The 21,240-nt window shown below is 36.9% G+C and overlaps 1 protein-coding gene across 2 annotated transcripts in view; it reads right to left on the bottom strand.

Annotated features, from left to right (window-relative positions):
- Positions 1-747: 747 nt before the first annotated feature.
- The window catches only part of TTC8 (tetratricopeptide repeat domain 8), a 48,717-nt gene continuing 28,224 nt past the window's right edge, over positions 748-21,240 (bottom strand). Inside the window, exons 8-15 of one of the 2 annotated variants that reach the window (XR_451592.2) lie at positions 19,219-19,306; positions 16,763-16,873; positions 8,493-8,632; positions 6,967-7,141; positions 6,534-6,656; positions 4,625-4,647; positions 3,316-3,399; positions 748-1,364 (exon numbers count right to left, since the gene is read on the bottom strand). Coding sequence is in view for 1 of the 2 variants with exons in the window: in XM_007188735.2 (XP_007188797.2) it covers positions 1,248-1,364; positions 3,316-3,399; positions 6,534-6,656; positions 6,967-7,141; positions 8,493-8,632; positions 16,763-16,873; positions 19,219-19,306 (838 nt within the window). In the remaining variant the exon portion in view is untranslated. The remainder of the gene's footprint in view (positions 1,365-3,315; positions 3,400-4,624; positions 4,648-6,533; positions 6,657-6,966; positions 7,142-8,492; positions 8,633-16,762; positions 16,874-19,218; positions 19,307-21,240) is intronic. The other variant, XM_007188735.2, reaches the window with a different exon arrangement.

Genomic DNA, 21,240 nt, shown 5'->3' with positions numbered 1-21,240 from the left:
CATACAGTGTTAGGAAATTTGATAGTGCTTGAGGAAATTCTCACAAGCTGAACAAGCACTAGCGTTATCATGGAGAACCAGGGGAGGTTCAAGCCTGAAGTGCAGGAACAGGTCTTGTTTCCAGCCATACCAACCAGCAGTGTGACTCTGGGCCTGGCCTCCTCCTTCTGTCCCATGGAGAGATTCATCTACATAAGTCTCTGAAATTATTTCCAGCCTCTAACAATCTATTCCTTGAATTCACATTTTTTGTGTTCTGTCAGCTAAGTAGTACTATTTGTATAATCTGAACAGAAACAAATAAATACCTGTAAAATAGTTTTCATAAAGTTAAAAAATGTAAAGTAACATAGATAGAGCCCAAAGCCCAATATGTGAATGTGAGTGGCCCTGGCCCTTTAACACATTTCGTTGTATGAACACTTCAGTGAGAATTCCACTAAATACTGGAGAGGAGAGCCTGTCTAGGATTTTACAACGCACGGTATTGGGGTCCAGCCTAACATTCTCAGGGCTGACCACAGTGGGACTTCTGGCCTATGACTCCATTTCTAATCCTGATATTCTTATATTGACAACATGATAGCCCATAAATAGCTTCTCAGGAAAAAGCAAAATTGATCATACATCATTTCAAATAAAATTAGAATAACGACTTGATTTCTAAGACTCCTGGACTTCTGGAAAACTTTTTTCATCTGAGATGACTGAGATAAAAACTCCTGAAAAATAACAGAATGATGGTGTTTTATACACATTTATTTTAAAGCATAATACATAAGAAAAAGTAGAGTGTCTCACAAAGCATTTGATAAAAAATAGCTTTAAGTACAATTTTTAATCTCTAAAGTCTCTACCAAGGATAAGTACTTTTTTTAGTCATAAAAGTGCAATTTTAAAGGCAGATTTCAGACCTCTTAAGCTACATGATAGCTAATGGCCAGGACATTAAAAATGTGCATTTATAAAAATTTGAGGAAATTCATGAAAATGTTTTGTAAACATTATAAACAAACATCTACCATATAATGTGGGAGGTTTCATAATCTGCTTACAAATGCTTAAATCCTGTCTTTTATAACATTATCTTATAAAGTTATTATTATAAAGTTTTAAACATTCTGGTTTAAATTCCCTTGTGTCACCTTCACTAATATCAAGCACAGGTTTGTACTACACATATATATACACTACTTTTTCCCTTGCATAATATTCCTCCCTAAGAATATCTTTAGTCTGAGGAAAAATCAGAGCATAGCAAAATGCTGCTTTAACTGCTTAATTAAGTGTTGAGTGTCCACATGATCTGGAAATGCTGCTTCAGACTTTTGAGCAGCAATGTAGCTCTTCTGTAGATCTCCCATCTGTAAGAAAGACCAGACCAGAATAAGACCACACACACACACACAAAAAGACATAGTATCTGCACAATGTAGATTGTGCTTGATTGTGAATTGCTTGATTGTGCTACTTTGATTTAAAATTTTTTTCACCTAGATTACAATTCAATCTTGAAAAAATATGAGAAAAGTAAAATAACCAATTCCATAAATAATTTCTGCTCTGTTACAGTTGTCTAGTTATGAATTCATAAACCTGTGTTTTCTTTTCCTGTCACTGATAGTTATCATAAAAATAAATTGATGTCTGCATGCTAAAACAGCCGGCTCTGTAAGAAAACTATTTGTAATGTACCACAGACAATGACATATTTTGATTAGGGCATTATCTTTTAGACAGAAAATTCAAGTAAAAACTATTGTATTTAAGATACAATAACATGTTCTGGGAGCTTTTAAATGGTTGCTAACACAGTAATGTTGGGCAGATAACCCGGTTTTAAAAGTTTATAAAGGACATATCTGATTTTCAATAAACTTTGTGTTAAAGTCCAGTCCCCAAGAAAAACACGCACAGTAACTGAATCCATCTGAATGTATCTTGATTCATGTATACATTTCTAACAAGAGAAAGCTTTTTAGTGTGTACACACCAAAAAAAACAAAAAAAATCTAGATCATTCACTTCTGGTAGTTTTCTGGTAACATGCATATGAATTAAAAACATAAGTTTCCTTTTTTAAATCATAGCATTTCTTTTCAACATGCAATTTTCTCTTATGGAAGTGTAGCCTTTGGCTTAAAGAAACATTTCATTTGCATTCTATATTATTAAAATGTAACAATAGTCCTGAAAGAAAGTAATCAAGGCTTCTTTGTGGTTTAACTAAGTGGCAGCACAGTGCAGTGGAAAACATGTGGGAATCCTTGGGAGCTGGGCATGAATTCTGCCATGGGACTCCAGGGAAGTCTTTTAAGTTCCAGAAGCCTTGGGTTCCATTAGAATACAAGCTGCATGAGGTAGAGGTTTCTGTTTTACTCATTGCTAACGTCCTCTGTGCCGACAACAGTGCCTGGTATGTAGCAGAGGCTCAACAAATGAAACATCAGTTGTATGAAAAAATGAGTAGGGGAGGTAAGTGTTACCTACATCGCAGGGTTGTTGAGAGAATTAGCGGTTCAGAGAGCACCTGGAACAGTGGCCAGCACTTAACAAGCACTCAAAAATGACAACTTATGAATAACAGCTTATTTTATTTTCAAAACAGAAATGATAGTGCAAATGACTTCACATTCATGCTATGAAAAATGATTCTTATAATGTCTTTTGGTCTATAAAGAAAGAGTCTTTACATCAGCAAACATTTTTAGCCATTTCCTTATCCTCAAAACTCACCTTCCATGTTAAAGTAAGGTTTCCAAGTAAAAGTTATTAGATGACTTTTGTTTGTTTCCTCTTATTGTTAAAATGGCACATGATTAGCTTTTAGCTCTTGGATGTTAATTGACTTGTAACACAGTATCAACGGTTGCATTTTTCCCATATTGGTCATAGCTAAAACAGCTTTCACTAATATCCCTATTTTACAGCATCATGCCAGACTTGATGGCAATATGAGCTACAAATAATATACAGGATTTCCTTGCTGCAAATGCTAATTACTAAATCCTTCCAAAACCAGGAGTTAATGAATAGTTTTTCAATGATTAAATGTCATATTTGAAAACATAAAATAATTCTTCTGCAATCTATAATGGTGTTAAGTTTAGCTAATATTCAGTGATAAATATACTTAAAATGTATTAAACTGTCCCTCGAAGTGAAGACATATGTGTACATAATAATTAAGTGTTGAAAAAAATAATTTCTCTCAGTGAGTTATGGGTAGAATGTCCTTATTTAACTGTACATTTTTTAAAAGCAAGAAAGAAAAACAAACAGGTCAGATGATAAATTGACAAAGAAAGAGAATACCTTATCAGAAACGGTTGCAAAATTAAAATGCGGCTCATACATGTGGGGTGCTAAAGATGAAGCAGTTTGTAACAGTGCTCTTGCCTGTGTTAAAAAAAAAAAAGAAAGAAAAAGAAAAGAGAAATCAAAGCTATATGAGCATATATTAGCACTGTATTTGTGATTTTTTTTTTTTTTTGGTAAAAGAATACTTTACCCAGGATAGGACTTTAATAAACATAATCCTGTAATAAATAAGATGAATTCCTCATGAAATACAACTTACTGATAACCATGAACTACCTTTATCTTGCCAAAATTATATTAATAATAAAATGCTTCAAAATACGGAGAAAATGATGGAATCAAAAAGTTATGTGAGAAACACTGTTCTTACAAAGTTTATATTTCAGTATGATGTACAACTGAAAAATAATCCTCTCAATGCTAAAAAGTCTTATTAATCTAGTTTTTGTTGATGCTGATTGATTTAGTAGGCTTCTAATTACCTGTTCTCTAATGCAACAACAAAAACCACCAAAAAACCATTGTAAATTCAAATCCCCAATTTCTGTGCTGGATGACATTGAGCAAGCATTTATTATACTGCTGACCTGAAAATGACAACTGAAGGCGACTGAAAATGACAAGCTTTCTGTTCTCTAAAGTACTCAAAAGACAAAATTCACATCATTTTTTTGTTCCCTCTAGACTCAAAGGATCACACATTGCAGAGACCACTGAGAGACATGAGATGCCCGTACACTCATTGTTAAGATCACAAACTCAGCATTCCAAGCTGCCAAACAGCCTTTCAACTTGTAGCCAAACTTCTATGTATGACCCTGAGGACAAATTCTTATATCTTTTTTTAATGGAAAATAAATAATAGTTTCAATAGGATGGTGGATATTAATTTTTTTGTTTTATGATCTGCTATTTTTTTTAATTGAGCTATAATTTTTAATAATAATGAAACCTTTCACCAAAACATTTCAAATCAATTGTATGCTGGAGAAACTGCAGTAAGTAGGAGGGAAAGAAAATCACCAACATGGAAATAGAGAAAATCATAAAAAACACTTGCTTCAAATGGACACAGGCAAAGTTCTATGACAGAACAAGTTCCCATTTTAGAGTAGTTAGTTTTTGTTTAAAAAATACAAATCCATCTTATTTACTTTGGGAAAATTTTGTGAAACAAAGTCAGCATCCAGTGACGTTTCTTTGCTTGTTTTATTAAGTTTATCAACGTGCTTAGGAGACCAGGCTGGAGGTTAACATCCTGGCGTGCTGCTCACCGCGTCTGTGACCTTGGGTAGTTACTTACCCTCCTCTAGTCTGTTTCTTCATCTGTAAAACAGAGAATGTAATATCTATCGATGTTGATTGCCATTAATATTGTATGAGTGTACTCAGCATTTTAAACTTCTTGTTATGTAAATAATAACAGTAATAATAATACAATTTATTAAGCATCTATCATGTGCTTTTACTATGCCAAGGGCTTTGCATGCACAATCTGCTCGTCTTCACAAGGACACCTTCGGGTCAGTACTGTTATTACCCTATTTTATTTATCATCCACTCATTCCACCAGTACTAAGCACCTACCGAGTGTCAGGCAATGTTTTCGATACTGAAAATATAGCAGTTAGAAGACAGAGAAGGTCCCTGCTTTCATGCAGCTAGCATTCTACATTCTACACCTAAAGATGAAAATATCTGATAAAATGATAAGTATTGTGAAGAAAAAAATAGTAGGAGATGTGATAGCACCTGAGGGCTCCTTTAGACTGATGTTCAAGCAGGTCTTTCTAAAAAGGCGGTAAGGGCTTCCCTGGTGGCGCAGTGGTTGAGAATCTGCCTGCTAATGCAGGGGACACGGGTTCGAGCCCTGGTCTGGGAAGATCCCACATGCCGCGGAGCGGCTGGGCCCGTGAGCCACAACTACTGAGCCTGCGCGTCTGGAGCCTGTGCCCCGCAGCGGGAGGGGCCGTGATAGTGAGAGGCCTGCGCACCGCGATGAAGAGCGGTCTCCGCACCGCGATGAAGAGTGGCCCCCGCTTGCTGCAACTAGAGAAAGCCCTCGCACGAACCGAAGACCCAACACAGCCAAAAATAAATAAATAAATAAATAAATAAAGTAGCTATAAAAAGGCGGTAATTAAGCTAAGACCTGAATGATAAAAAGAAAAGAGTCATTTCAGGATCTGAACGTATTTTCCAAAGGCACTACAGTAAGAACAGGCACTGCCCAGCAGCAAGCAGCTAATGTGTCTGGAAGTCAGTAGGGAAGGAATAGTGGCAAAAGATACAGTCTGGCGGGACCCAGAGGCTAGATTAGGTGGGGCCCCGTAGGCTAAGGTTTGAAGCTCAAATTTTATTCCAAGTGCAAGGAGAAGCCTTTGGAGGATGCTAAGCAACGTAGTAATCAAATAATCTTGTTTTTTAAAAATATCCTCTAGGCCAGCGGTCCCCAACCTCTTTGGCACCAGGGACCGGTTTTGTGGAAGACAGGTTTTCCACGGGCGGGGGGGGGGGGGAGGGGGGTGGTTCAGGCGGCAATGCGAGCGATGGGGGGCGATGGGGGGCGGCAGATGAAGCTTCGCTCACTCGCCCGCCGCTCACCTCCTGCTGTGCCGCCAGGTTCCTAACAGGCTTCAGCCCAGGGGTTGGGGACCCCTGCTCTGGGCTGTTCTGAGGGAGATGTATTACAGGGTGTGCCTACTTGCTGATGGAAGTGGAAACAAAAGCAATAGCTAGGAGACCCTTGTAGTCACCCAGGCAGGAGATGAGAGCAGCTTGGAGAAGGGGGCCGGGAGGGGAGAACTGAAGAGGTGGGGGTAGAACTGACAGGGCTCACTGGACACGACGGAGGCAAAGGGTCGCAGGGAAGGCACTCAGAAAAGACAGGTTTCGAGGGTGGGTCCTAGGATTTTGGCTTGAGCAGCTGGATGGCGGATGGCGGGGGTGTGAGTGGTGGAACAGTTCACGAAGATAGGGAAGCCTGGGGAGGTGCAGATTTGTCCTAATAAAATCAAGTGTTCTATTTTGGATACTGAAAGGTTAAGTAACTTGTCCAAGGTCACAATGCTAATACGTGACAGAGCTGGGATCAAACCCAGGCCAGTCAGACTCCAGAGCTCATTTTAAAATTATAACGTAAAGAGAGCTGCACGGGACAGCTTTTCTTTGAAGAAAGAAGACTGTCCTCAGTAACCCAGTAGTTCGCTGACCTGTTCGACATGGCCCTTCCGCATCTCCAGCACGGCCAGGTTGTTGTAGGCCTCTGCGTGGCTATTGTTGTTGACCAGAGCCAGCCTGAAGCACTGATGGGCCAGATTCGTATCTCCTATTCCCTACAAAGGAAAAGCACAAACTCGTACACACAAATCCATTCACTTCCTCCTGCCATCTACGTCCCCCTTTCCTCATACAAATCTTTTCGGCCACCACAGAAAAAACAACAAGTACCAACACAGGAGTCAAGTGTGAATTGTACATAAGAGTATTTAACCTAAGAAGATAAAATGAGCTGTGGTGACTCCTAGCAATCTCCAAATTGCTACAAAGACTGTACGCAAACCTGGATTTCCAATATCTGAAAACTTCAAACTAACATGTTGCTACCTTCTCTATTACAGAAATTATATTACAGAAACAACATACCACAGCTACATGTCCCAAGTTGTACCAGACGTCAGCTACCTCTTCTTCATTTTCAGCCAGAGAAAGGGCACGTTCAAATGAGGTCAGAGTCATATCATACTGCTGGGCATAGAAGCAACAGAGCCCCAGGTTGTTAAAAAGCTGGCAGTTATAAACACCCATCTGCAGGAGTCGCCTTTTGGAAAAAGAGCACACATATTTTGGTGTCAGACCAACTTTATAAATATTAAGACATATTTTTTACAAAGTTAGAAATGAATTGACTTTATAATTTTTAATACCGTCCAAAGAACATAAAGTATTATAGCAAATGAAAAATATTTTAGAGCACATACAAAAGCATGTCTTTTGTAATGGTACTAGTCATAGGAAATGCATCCAGAGGCAAGGTCAGAAATAACTTACATACCTTTTTTTTCCCCAAAAGCTTTGTTAGAGAATCAAAATAATCAATAAATAGTCACATAAAGTAAAACCCACACATTTTTGCCTCACACAGATTTGGTGCTTGTAGGTAAATTTCTAAGAGCTTCTATTCAAATTTGAGGCCTGTGTTTAGCATTTACCGCCAAGTTTTCAGCTGAGTTGGATGCTGTTTCTGGTTATTTGTATTGTGTGGTTTGGCTGCATCTAACGACCTCCAATGAGCTTCTACTCAGGAAGACAAGATTGTCAGGGGATCCCCATGTTATCCACTTAGCTTTCACGCTGCAGCTCAAGAACCCCATTTTGCTCCTATGTGTCATTAATCCCAAAGGATGAGAGTTCAAATAAGCATATGAAAATCACCCCAGCTGCCCCGAGGAACCCATGAGCCACTGTGGGGGTAGGCGAGTGGAGTCAGCTGTATGTGCACAGGCTACATTCATATTATTGTTTTATGCTTCAACATATATTTGGAAAGAACTCTTGTCAGCTGCCAGTTATCTCCTTGTATACTACTCAGGGGCTAAAGAGGAAATCATAATTTAAAAATTAATTTCAGGAACCATCTATAGGATAAAATAAGTATGTGTTCAAAGAACCACCAGTGAGAATAATTTGTTTAGATTTTGAAAAACTATTTGGACAAGAGTTGAGAATACTTCACAAAACCGGAATCCTGTTTAAGGTCCTCATCAGGATTAGAGCCTGGGGCCCACTGCTCTTTGCAAATCACATTACTATTTTACCTTCAGGGTCTTGATATTATGTACAGTGGTATTAACGGAGGCAGTGATGTGGAAGTGCTTCTAGGAACTGTTAACCTGTTATTGGTGGATAACAAAACGGCCAATTTATACAATGACAAGGTATTAAAAACTCAGGCAATTATCCAGGTGTGTTTCTGCAAGATGCCAAATACTTGTGCATTTCCAAATTATTAGATATAGCTTTAATATTCATAAAACATCTGGGTGCTTGAATTTTTAGTCTCATATAGACATGGCCTACACATTATTTCTCTACATTTTCATCCCATCTTTATTACTGTTGCATCACTATTTCATAGGAAAGCAGTTCTACAAATTGAATGTGAAGTGCACCTGTAAAACCGGAGAGCTACTTCTGGTTGATCAGAGTAAAAATGGTTGCTTCCAATGCATGCAATGGCTTCCACATGAGTATTGTCCTGTTTTAAAACCTCTTTGTAGTATTCAGTGGCTGATGAAATATTGTTCATTTCCTATTCTCCATCAAGACAGAAGAGCAATACTGTATTAATATTGGACAAGAAATTATTTTTATTCTGACTGGTTTACATGATTTTATTCAATTAAATATTTATTAAGAGCCTACCATATGCCAGACTCTGTTCTAGGCCCTGGGGACACAATGTGAACAGTAAGATAAAATTACAGTCAGCCCTCTGTATCTGCAGGTTCTGTAACCATGATTTCAACAAGCCGCAGATGAAAAATATTCAGAAAAAAATTCCAGAAACTTCCAAAAAGCAAAACTTGAATTTGCTGCACTAGCAAGTATTTATATAGCATTTACATTGTATTTATAGCTATTTATATAGCATTTACATTGTATTAGGAATTATAAGCAATCTAGAGATGATTTAAAGTATACAGATGGATGTGGGTAGGTTATATGCAAATCCTACGCCATTTTATATAAGGGCCTTGAGCATCCATGGATTTTGGCAACCAAGGGGTCCTGGAACCAATCCCCCCTGGATACGGAAAGACGGCTGTACTGTCCTCAAGGAGGTTACATCTGGTAGGAAGACAAACAAATGAACAACTATCTAAGAGGAAGTTCTTTCAGTTTTTCACCACTGAGTATGATGTTAGATGTGGGTCTGTCACATATGGACTTTATTATGTTGAGGTATGTTCCTCTATACCCATTTTCTTGAGAGTTTTTATCATAAATGGATGCTGAATTTTCTCAAAAGTTTTTTCTGCATCTATTGAGATGATCATATGGTTTTTAGTATTCAATCTGTTAATGTGGTGTATCACATTGATTGATTTGCAAATATTGAAAAATCCTTGCATCCCTGGGATAAATCCCACTTGATGATGGTGTGATCCTTTTAATGTATTGCTGGATTTGGTTTGTTAATATTTTGTTGAAGATTTCTGCATTTCCTCTAAGATCAGGAACAAGACAAGGATGCCCACTCTCACCACTTTTATTCAACATAGAGTTGGAAGTCCTAGCCACAGCAACCAGACAAGAAAAAGAAATAAAAGGAATCCAAATTGGAAAGGAAGAAGTAAAACTGTCACTGTTTGCAGATGACATGAGACTATACATAGGAATTCCTAAAGACACCACCAGAAAACTACTAGAGCTCATCAATGAATTCAGTAACATTACAGAATACAAAATTAATACATAGAAATCTGTTGTATTTCTATACACTAACAACAAACTATCAGAAAGAGAAATTAAAGAAACATCCCATTTACCATTGCAACAAAAAGAATAAAACATTAGGAATAAACCTACCAAAGGAGGTAAAAGATCTATACTTGGAAAACTATAAGACACTAATGAAAGAAATTGAAGACGACACAAACAGATGGAAAGATATACTATGTTCTTGGATTAGGAAAAATCAATATTGTTAAAATGACTATACTACCCAAGGCAATCTACAGGTTTGATGCAATCCTTATCAAAACAGCAATGGCATTTTTCACAGAACTAGAACAAATAATTTTAAAATTTGTATGGAGACACAGAAGACCCTGAATAGCCAAAACAATCTTAAGAAAGAAGAACAGAGCTGGAGGAATCATACTTCAGACTATACTACAAAGCTACAGTAATCAAAACAGTATGGTGGACTTCCCTGGTGGCCTAGTGATTGGGATTCTGGGCTTTCACTGTGGTGGCCCGGGTTCAATCCCTGGATCCCTGGTCAGGGAAATCCCGCAAGCTGCACGGTGTGGCCAAAAAAAACAACAACAAACAAACAAAACCAGTATGGTGCTGGCACAAAACCAGACAGACATATAGATCAACGGAACAGAATAGAGAGCCCAGAAATAAAACCAGGTACTTATGGTCAATTAATCTACCACAAAGGAGGCAAGAATATACAATGAAGAAAAGACAGTCTCTTCAATAAGTGGTGCTGAGAAAACTGGACAGTTACATGTAAAAGAATAAAATTAGAACATTTTCTCACACCATATTCAAAAATAAACTCAAAATGGATTAAAGACCTAAATGTAACACCAGAAACCATAAAACTCCTAGGAGAAAACATAGGCAGAACACTCTTTGACATATATCGTAGCAATATTTTTTTGGAGCTGTCTCCTAAAGCAGGGTTCCCCAATCCCCAGGCCATGGACCAGTATCGGTCCGTGGCCTGTTAGGAACCGGTCCACATAGCAGGAGGTGAGCAGTGGGCGAGTGAGCAAAGCTTCATCTGCGGCTCCCCATTGCTCCCCATCACTCGCATTACCACCTGAACCACCCCCCGCCCCGGTCTGTGGAAAAATTATCTTCCACGAAACTGGTCCCTGGTGCCAAAAAGGTTGGGGGCCGCTGTCCTAAAGCAAAGGAAATAAAAGGAAAAATAAGCAAATGGGACCTAAATAGACTTAAAAGCTTTTGCACAGCAAAGGAAACCACTGACATAATGAAAAGACAACCTAATGAATGGGAGAAAATATATGCAAATCATATGAGTGATAAGTGGTTAGTATCCAAAATATATAAACAGCTCATACAATTCAACATCAAAAAATAAACAACCCAATTGAAAAATGGGCAGAAGACCTGAATTGATATTTTTCCAAAGAGGACATTCAGATGGCCAACAGACACATGAAAAGATGCTCAATATCATTAATCATCAAAGAAATGCAAATTAAAACCACAATGAGATATCACCTTACACCTGTCAGAATGGCTGTCATCAAAAAGACCATAACTAACAAATGCTGGCAAAGATGTGGAGAAAAGGGAACACTCGTACACTGTTGGTCAGAATGCAAATTGGTGCAGCCACAGTGGAAGACAGTATGGTGGTTTCTCAAAAAACTAAAAATACAACTACTATATGACCCAGCAATTCCACTCCTGAGTATATATCTGAAAAAAACAAAAACAAAAACACTAATTCGAAAAGATTCATGCACCCCAAAGTTCATACAATTGCTAAAATATGGAAATAATCTAAATGTCCATCAACAGATGTATGGATAAAGAAGATGTGATTATATATACATACACACACACACACACACACACACACACACACACACACACACACACAATGGAATACTACTCAGCCATAAAAAAGAGTGAAAATTTTGCCATTTGCAACAACATGAATGGACTTGGACTGTATTATGCATAATGAAGCAAGTCAGAGAAAGACAAATACTATATGATGTCACTTATATATGTAATCTAAAAAATACAACAAACTAGTGAATATAACAAAAAAGAAACAGACACAGATATAGAGAACAAACTAGTGGTTACCAGTGGGGAGAGGGAAGGAAGGATGGGCAAGACAGGGACAGGGTATTAAGAGACACAAACGATTATGTATAGAATAAGCTACAAGAATATATTGTACAACACAGGAAATATAGCCAATATTTTATAACCATAAATGGAGTATAACATTTAAAAATTGTGAATCATTATGTTGTACACCTTTAACTTATACAGTATTGTATATCAACTATATCTCAATTAAAAAATTACATCTATTAAATTTATCACCAATTTCATTGATACTATTAGTATTATGAAAATGGTTTTGACCCTATAGACTCCTAGAAAGGACTTCCCCAGGAATCTCTGAACCACACTTTGAGAAATGTTGATAATTAGAATGATTTGGGGGCCTTTCTTCCCACTCCTATTCCCTCATTCCCATGAGGCAAATGAATATGGCTGTCTCAGCCCCTTCTGGGTCTCTTTAGAAGTCAACTGTCCTATAAGATGCCCACATTCTCTGCCCTGCTGGGTGGAGCAGGCTCTCCTGGGTAGGGTACGCTCATGTCTGTGACAGGATGGATTAGTCTGTGTAACTCAGAGGTAGAACAATATTAAGTCCTTTTGGTCATAATCTAGAGCCACATGCTCCAATTCTGCTTTTATCAAAAATAAAATTAATGGTTTATCCTCCATTTGTGTGAATCTTGTATCTATTTTTCAGTTGGTTCTCAAATTGGAGAAACAGGAGTGTTATTTATTAGTCCCATAAAACCCTGATAAAACATCCACAGGTTGATCCAAACTCATGCTTTATATATATTTTTTCACATGCTTTATATTTGAAATTCTTATTCAAAGTGCTTCCAGGATTTGGTCCTAAAGAGAAGAGGCTTTTTCATTCATTGCTTATAGCTGAAAAATAACTAAACTTTTTTCAAAACACAGGGATGTTGATACATTTGTTAGTTAACTCTGAGTTAATTTTCTCCTGAATTCTACACTGCTTTTATACACAACTATTCCACATTCTTAATACTTTAAGAACATAAGAACCCATTGAAAAGTATAAAAAATAATTTCAATAGAAGTGTATTTTCTATTTTTTGGTAAAACAAAAGCCTCATAAAACTAAAAGGAAACAACAAATGAGCATCTTAACTCACCACCCTGTAATCCCCACCCCTATACATACAATAAGTCCTTCCCTGACATGGGCTGTTTGTGTCCTCCCAAAATTCATATTGAAGCCCTAATCCCCAATGTGATAGTATTTAGAGGTGGAACCTTTGGGAAGTAATTAAGACATGAGTGTGGAGCCCTCATAATTGGGATTAGTGCCCTTAAAGAAGAGACACCTGAGAGATGATCTCTCTCTCCACCATGTAAGGATAGAGCAAGAAGGTATCCAGACCAGGAGGATCCCTCACTAGGAACTGAAATGGCCAGCACCTTGATCTTGGACTTCCTAGCCTCCAGAGCTGTGAGAAATAAATTTCTGTTGTTTAAGTCACCCAGGTTATGGTATTTTGTTATAGTAGCCCGAGCAGACTAAGACTTTCTCCTTCCAAAGAATAATCTTCACACTCAGGATGTGACCTGACCAGTGAGCCTTAATGGCCCCACGAACCATGGGGCCCCCTGAACATGACTTATCTGGTTTCCAGGGCAACAGCACCCCACAGTACAAGGCTTCATTCAGTGTTACAGCTGCCAAACTTGGTGTATTAGTCTGCTCGGGCTGCCATAACAAAATACCATAGACTGAGCGGCTTAAACAATTGAAATTTATTTTCTCACAGTTCTAGAGGCTAGAAGTCCAAGATCATGGCGTCAGCATGGTCGAGTTCTAGTGAGGACTCTCTTCCTGGCTTGCACCTTCTCACGGTGTCCTCGCATGAGAGAGAGAGAAACAGAGACAGAGAGAGGGTTCAAGTGCTTTCTGGTGTCTCATCTTATAAGGGCACTAATCCCACCATGAGGGCCCTATCCTCATGAGCTCATCTAATCCTAATTATCTCCCAAAGGCCCTATCTCTAAATACCCTCACATTGGGGGTTAGGGCTTCAACATATGAATTGGGAGGTGGGGGGAGGGGACACAACTCAGTCTGCAACAGGTGGTAATGTCCAATTCAAAGAAGACTCCAGCCTCAATGGTCAATTGTTTCAAGGCTTTCAGTTCTATAAAATTACTTTAGTAGTCTGTATCTGTTAATCCCATACTCCTAATTTGTCCCTCCCCCACTCCCTCTCCCCTTTGGTAACCCTAAGTCTGTCTTCTATGTCTGTGAGTCTGTTTCTGTTTTGTACACCTGAAATTAAGACAATATTGTAAATCAACTATACTTCAATAAAAAAGAAAAAAAGAACATCTTAGAATGTTTGTATACTTGATTGATGGGCATGGACTTAATTTATGTAATCTCTAGGAATTTTAGACTGAAACTAACATGTTTTGACAACCTTACATGCAGTTTTTCAAACTTATAAAATACGTGCTGATGTTAAATAAATTTAAATGCATGTTTAAAAATCTCATAAGTAATTACAAATAGCCTCCAAATGGCTTGTACCAATGTACACTCCCAGCAACAACGTTCATACGTGACATCTGTTCCTCCACACCCTTGACAAGCTTAAATGCCACGGAACTTATTCATCTTTGTTAACCTGATTAAGTAAAAAATGACATTATTGTTTGAATTTTTATTTCTTTAATCATTACTGAGGTTAGACATTCACCATACCAGGTATTTACATTTCTTTTTCTGTGAGTTGTGGATTCGTGTCTTTTGCCAGTTTTCTTATCCTGCCTCTTGTCCTTTTATTACTGATTTATGTGTATGAGGGGCTTGAGGGGGAAACCACCCTCCTGGGCTCAGGAGAGCTGGAGACATAGCTGTGGCTCAGGGATCCCTGGACACCGACTGTTTTCTCCTTCCGGATGCAATGAGCCCGTGCTGATGCTGAATTCAGTTCAAAACCCAGCGAGGCCCTGTGCTTATAAACATTCCCTTCAGAGGAGAAGCACAGATGGTTTGGCTGAGTTCTTCCAGATGTGTGTTAAGCGGCGCCGGTATGAAAGGGCAGCGGGGTAGCTGAAATGCAGCTGGGGTTTGGCTGTTGTCTCGTCTCTGGGGGGACTTTACTGGCGTGGAGACGGTCAGCAGCCACTGTGTGGGCTGGAAGGACAACAACGGTCACACCGTGATCTCACCTCCACAACTGCTCTGAGGGAATACCAAGTTTCCGTGTTTACATGCTTGACCAGAATGAGAATTTATAAGTGTGTGTATGCACAGGTACGTGTCTATGTGTAATTCTCCATCGATTGGAAACCACCTGGAACCCAGCAATTGTTAAGCAATGTATAAACTGAGGAAATGAAAAGTAGCCTTTTTTTCTGTCCCAGGTATGGCAAATATGTGCCCTGTTTGAGATTTTTACCTTTTTTTGTTTGGGTTTGCTTTTATTGGTATTTTTGTTTTTACAATAGAGAAAAGTTAACTTTTACGTTCTCAAATTTATCAATTTTTTTCTGTTATAGTTTTCTGACTTAGTATCATGCTCAGGAGGGTCTTCCCCATTCCAGGTTTATACAGATAATTCATCTGTATTTTCTTCTGGAACATTCATGGTTTTAAATCTTTGAGGCACCTGGTAGCAATGGGTTCTTTTAGTATATGAAATCATTACTCATCCAGCTCTATTTCTAAACTATTAAATAATCCAATAATCCAATTGGTTTAATAGACAATCTTTAGCACATAAATTTTCATATGTATGAATAAACACAGATTCTATTTTTGTCCTTTAAATAATATCTTCAAGCATATAAATGTCACTTCAAGTGTATAAACAACCGTGGTATCATTTAAGTGATTTTATAGTAGCTATTAGTAGTTTTTTTTTTTTTTAGTAGTAGTTATTTTTGAACCAATTCACAGAATATTAACTCTAATTAGATTTTTAGTTATTTAAAACAAAACTGCAAATAAGGAAGTGAATTTTGCAATGATTCTCAAACTCTGTTATACTTCAGAATCACCTAGTGAGCTTGCTAAGCAGACAAAAACCTACATCCCACCTTCCAGGACATCTGATTCAGAAGGCAGAAAATGGGCCTCACTCTCAAAACACTCCCAAAGTCACTTCTATTCACAGTAAAGTTCAAGGACCACAAGAATAATATTTCCTAGGGTAATGTTTCTCATTTCAAATACCTTTTAACATAGAACAATTCAAATAAAGTTTACCATACAAAGATTTCCAGTGTATTCCTTTTCTCCTTATGTGACAATGGATTGAGGGTTAATTACTAAAGTTTGTTCCTTAGCGTTGCAGCCTACACAACATATGCCTTAAGGGGTTTCTGCATGTATATCATACTTTTCTCTGGAGGGATTCTTTTCCTTTATGTTCTTTTTTTTTTATTTATCACTTTCATTTTGGTCTTGTTTCTTCTAAATGAACATGTTGTGCTGCCTATTGTTCATTGCTTGTTCTGTACAGAAACTTGTTTTAAATGATTTATCCTTGCTAATCTGATTTGGTTGTGGTTTTAATTTTTCTTGGGGCCTTTTTTTTATTCATTTGAAAGGCAGGCCTTTATTTGAACTGTTCTATGTTAAAAGGTATTTGAAATTAGAAACATTTAAATCCCTATCTCATACCATTCTCTGTACTCTTCTATATGTTTGAAATACTTCATAATAAAAACTTAGTTTGACTAATGCATACACTAAAATCTCTTATTCTGTTGGTAAATCACAGGCCAACAATCATAATTTTATAAACTGCTATCCTTTGTAAGACCCCAAGGGGCTATGACCTTACTTAAGTAGCATATAACCTCAATTTTACATCAACTTTTTGAATGATATGAACCTTACCTCATAGATCCTGGCAATTCCACAAAGTAGGGCTACTTCTCCTGGAAACTTATCTAAGCCTTGTTTGAAAAGATTTAAAGCAGTCACAGGTTGATCCAATGAGATGTAAACCTAAAAGCAAGATACATTTCAATAAAAGTACTGGTTCTTAAAATAATAGCATTTGTTATGACAAGTTTATAGTTATTGCTTAGTAACAAATTATCTCCTAGATATTACAGTAAAAAAATTTCAGAAATCTGTTGGATGAATTTCCAATAATGATACTACACTTTTATCTCCACATGTTGTATATGAAGCATTCATTCATTTATTCATTCAGCAAACACTTACTGTGGACTTACTATTGTCACAGAGACTGGCCAGGACTAGAAAAGAAAGGATCAAGGGAAAATCTTTTTAGGATGGAACAGACATAAGTATATCTATAGGCTGGCAGTAAGGACCAATTATGAGGCTGATTTTGAAGATGCTGGAGAAAGAGGGGATGACCCATGGACGAAGGTCTGAGAAGGAGCCGCCAGGGAGAGCGTCTGGAGATGGTGGTTTGGGAGAAGGACCCTCGGAAATAGAGGAGAAACAGATTTGTAGGGTACAGGGTCAGGGAGTTGAGAGGGTTGGCACTTGATAGTTTCTGCTTAATTAGCAACTGGAACATTAGCGTGGATAAACCATATGCTTATTAGGAATTTCTAAAATAAGAGAATTATAGTTTTATGTACAGAAACATAAGATTATGACATTTTTTTCTTCATGATCTTGGATCCTCTGTTTCTTCCTAAACATTCAGATTGTGCTTTGAAGAGGCCCAAATGGATACACAGAAAACTGCTTGCAGTGTTTACTGCTAAAGTATGAGATTAGAGGGAAGGGTATGGATGAAAACTTTTCAATTTTTACCTTACATGCTTCTGAACTGCTTTTTAAAATATAGTTAAGTATATAATTCCATATACTAAGTAATATAAAATATTTAATAATTTTTAAATTAACAATCTAAAATTTTAAGAAATAATGTGGTTCCTAAAATCTGCTTGGTCTCTATTACTGAGCAATAATTCCTTCACATATTAAAGAAAATAAGTAAACTGTACCTCTATATAGCCATGTAGGCAACAATGGATTTAAACAAATCAATTTGTGAAAAAATAGTCAAATTAGAACTATTAAATATGACTCTAGTCATATTTAACAATAGTTAAAAAGTACATTTTTTTAACCACATGGCAAGTGATTATCAATTAAGATGACAGTCAAATACTGTGACCTGAGTTATAATTTCAAGCTGTCAGAAAAGTTTACTGTGATGTTTAGAAAACTCTTTAAGAATTTTAACATATAATGTATAGAAGATACTTAGAACCAGATAGTTTCAAATATTTCTGAAAAACCACTATAAACATACTAAGATTATCACCGTAAGTTTATATGGCAGAACTTCCATTTTGTTTCTTTTTAGTATGCAAACGTTAATACCATAATTTTTTTTGAATTTTATTTTATTTATTTTTTTATACAGCAGGTTCTTATTAGTTATCCATTTTATATATATTAGTGCAATACCATATTTAGAAAGTGGTAGCACTTCCTTTTATATCTCATCTTCTTTTCAACCTCCTTTACCACACTTTTTTTTTTTTTACCACACTTCTTAAATTTAAAAAATTCTTAAAGATATAGCAAGATGATGTCCTAACCACCACTTCAACAAATGTTTCTTTAAAGTAGCCTTGGTGAGGGTAAAGAAGTAACTTTATTCCAATACTGAAAATTCTAGGTGGCCCTTCACTTTTGTTGTGTTTGTGGATGGCACTACAGGGCAGTGAGTCAGCTCTGGAATCAGAAATTCCTGGGTTTGAATGCTGGCAAATAGCCAAGTGAGCTTGAAAATCTTAGTTACCCTCTTTAAGTCTCACTTTCCTTAAGAGTACAAAGGAAATGTTAAAATCTGCCTTGTGGTGTTGCTATGAGGGTTAAATTGCATATGGAACAGACCTGATAGAATACCTTACCACTGAGTAGGTGCTCAGTAAAGGGGAAATATTGTTTTTGTAATAATGGCAGAGCCAAAAAGTGAAGGACCTACATAAAAACAATCCCTGCTCTCTATAGTCTGCTTAGGTGGGAGACAAGTGTGCTGCAGAAAAGTGCCTCTCTGGGGCTTGTTACCCATGGGGGTAGTAAGCCTGTGGTATTTTCTTCTGTTCTAATGGGCAATATTTCAAAGGTGTGGTCTTATTTTTCACGGCAATCAATTTTTCCTGAGATGGGTATTCTACATATGTTCTCACCTTTTCCCTTATTAAAAAAGAAAAAAAAAAAACCAACAAACTTAAGTCTGAACACATTAACGTGTCCAGTATTCCTAAAGAAACTGGTAACTCTCCCCATGTACTCGTCAGAATTTAAACATTTACCCTGAGAAGACAAATTCCACTCAAATTAAGAATACTTACTTTTGCCAAGTAGAGAAATGTATCTACCATTTCCTGCTGCTTCAGGGCTGATTTAAATTGTTTCTCTGCTTCACGATACATTCCTAACCTAAGAACAGCCATTTAAAAAATTAGACGTTCAATTTAAAATAAATACTACAGCATTTATTCATACCTTGAGGATACGAATTAGAGACAAATTACATCTGTAAGAGTAAGCATGTAGCAAAGAAGGTGACATTATACACACATACATATTAACATGTATGTTTATATCGTTTAGGAAAAAGATGCCTGTTTTCCCATATTCACTGCCTAATGCTTAAATGGTATGTAAAGAGTCTGTCTGAAGCCTAGTCACAGCAGGACGAATAGCTGCCAGGGAGCAAGGTCACACCAGTTCACCACCCAAAGAGCTTATGATCAGCTGACATATGTCACATGACCTCAATAAATGCTTAGAGCCTCCATTTTATTGGAAGAACTGAAGATGACATTTCTTTGAAAACATCTGCTTTGAGATAAAAGCCCATTTTTTTAAAGTGAGGTATAACTGACATACAACGTTATATTAATTTCAGGTGTACAACATAATAATTTGATATTCGCATATATTGCAAAATGATCATCACAGTAAGTCTAATTAACATCCGTCACCATACATAGTTACAGAATTTTTTCTTGTGATGGGAACTTTTAAGGTTTACTTTTTTAGCAACTTTCAAACATGCAATACAGGATTAACTATTGCTGCAATGCTGTATGCGACATTCCCATGACTTGTTTATTTTATAACTGGATGTTTGTACCTTTTGACTCCCTATACTCACTTGCCCACCCCCTACCCTCCAGCTCTGTCAACCACCAATCTGTTCTCTGTATCTATGAGCTTTGTTCTTTATTTTTTTAGATTCCTCACATAAGTGAGATCATACAGTATTTGTCTTTCTCTATGAGACTTATTTCACTTAGCATAATGCCCTCAAGGTCCATCCATGCCATCGCAAATGGCAAGATTTCATTCTTTTTCATGGCTGAATAATATTCCATTGCATATATACATATATATACACACACACATATATATATTATATATATATTTCTTTATCCATTCATCTGTTGATGGGCACTTAGATTGTTTCCATATCTTTGTTATTGTAAATAATGCTGCAATGAACATGGTGATGTAGATATCTTTTCTTTGAGTCAGTGTTTTCACTTTCTTCAGATAAATTCCCAGAACTAGAATTGCTGAAGCATATGGTAGTTCCATTTTTAATTTTTTGAGGAACCTCCATACTGTTTCCCATATGGCTGCACCAACTTACATTCCCACCAACAGTGCATGAGGGTTCCCTTTTCTTCACATACTACCAACACTTGCTATTTCTCATCTTTTCAATAATAGCCATTCTAACAAATGTAAGGTAATATCTCATTGCGGTTTTGGTTTGAGTTTCCCTGATGATTAGTGATGTTGAGCACCCTTTCATGTACCTGTTGGCCATCTGTAATGTCTTCTTCAGAAAAATATCTATTCAGAGCCTCTGCCCATTTTTTAACCGGATTTTTTTTTTTTTTACTATTGACTTTCATGAGTTTTTTAATATATGTTAGATGTTAACCCCTTTTGGATATATGATTTGCAAATATTTTTTCCCATTTGGTAGGTTGCTTTTTCATTTTGTTCATGGTTTCCTTTGCTGTGCAGTAGCTTTTTAGTTTGAAAAAGTCTCACTTATTTATTTTTGCTTTTGTTGCCTTTGCTTTTGGTGTCAAATCCAAGAACTCATCACCAAGACCACTGTTAAGGAGGTTACTGCATATGTTTTCTTCTAGGAGTTTTATGATTTCAGGTCTTATATTCAATCTTTAATCCATTTTGAGTTAGTTTTGTATATGGTGTAAGATGGTGGTCCATCATTCTTTTGCATGTGGCTGTCCTATTTCCCAACACAATTTATTGAAGAGACTGTCCTTTTCCCATTGTACATTCTTGACTTTTTATAAATTTTTTAAAAATAATTAATTAATTAATTTGTT

Source organism: Balaenoptera acutorostrata, chromosome 3 (genome assembly GCF_949987535.1).
Source record: "Balaenoptera acutorostrata chromosome 3, mBalAcu1.1, whole genome shotgun sequence".
Classification (NCBI taxonomy): Eukaryota; Metazoa; Chordata; class Mammalia; order Artiodactyla; family Balaenopteridae; genus Balaenoptera; species Balaenoptera acutorostrata.
The sequence above is the reverse complement of the archived record's forward strand: the minus strand, read 5'-3'. Positions and strand labels throughout refer to the sequence as shown.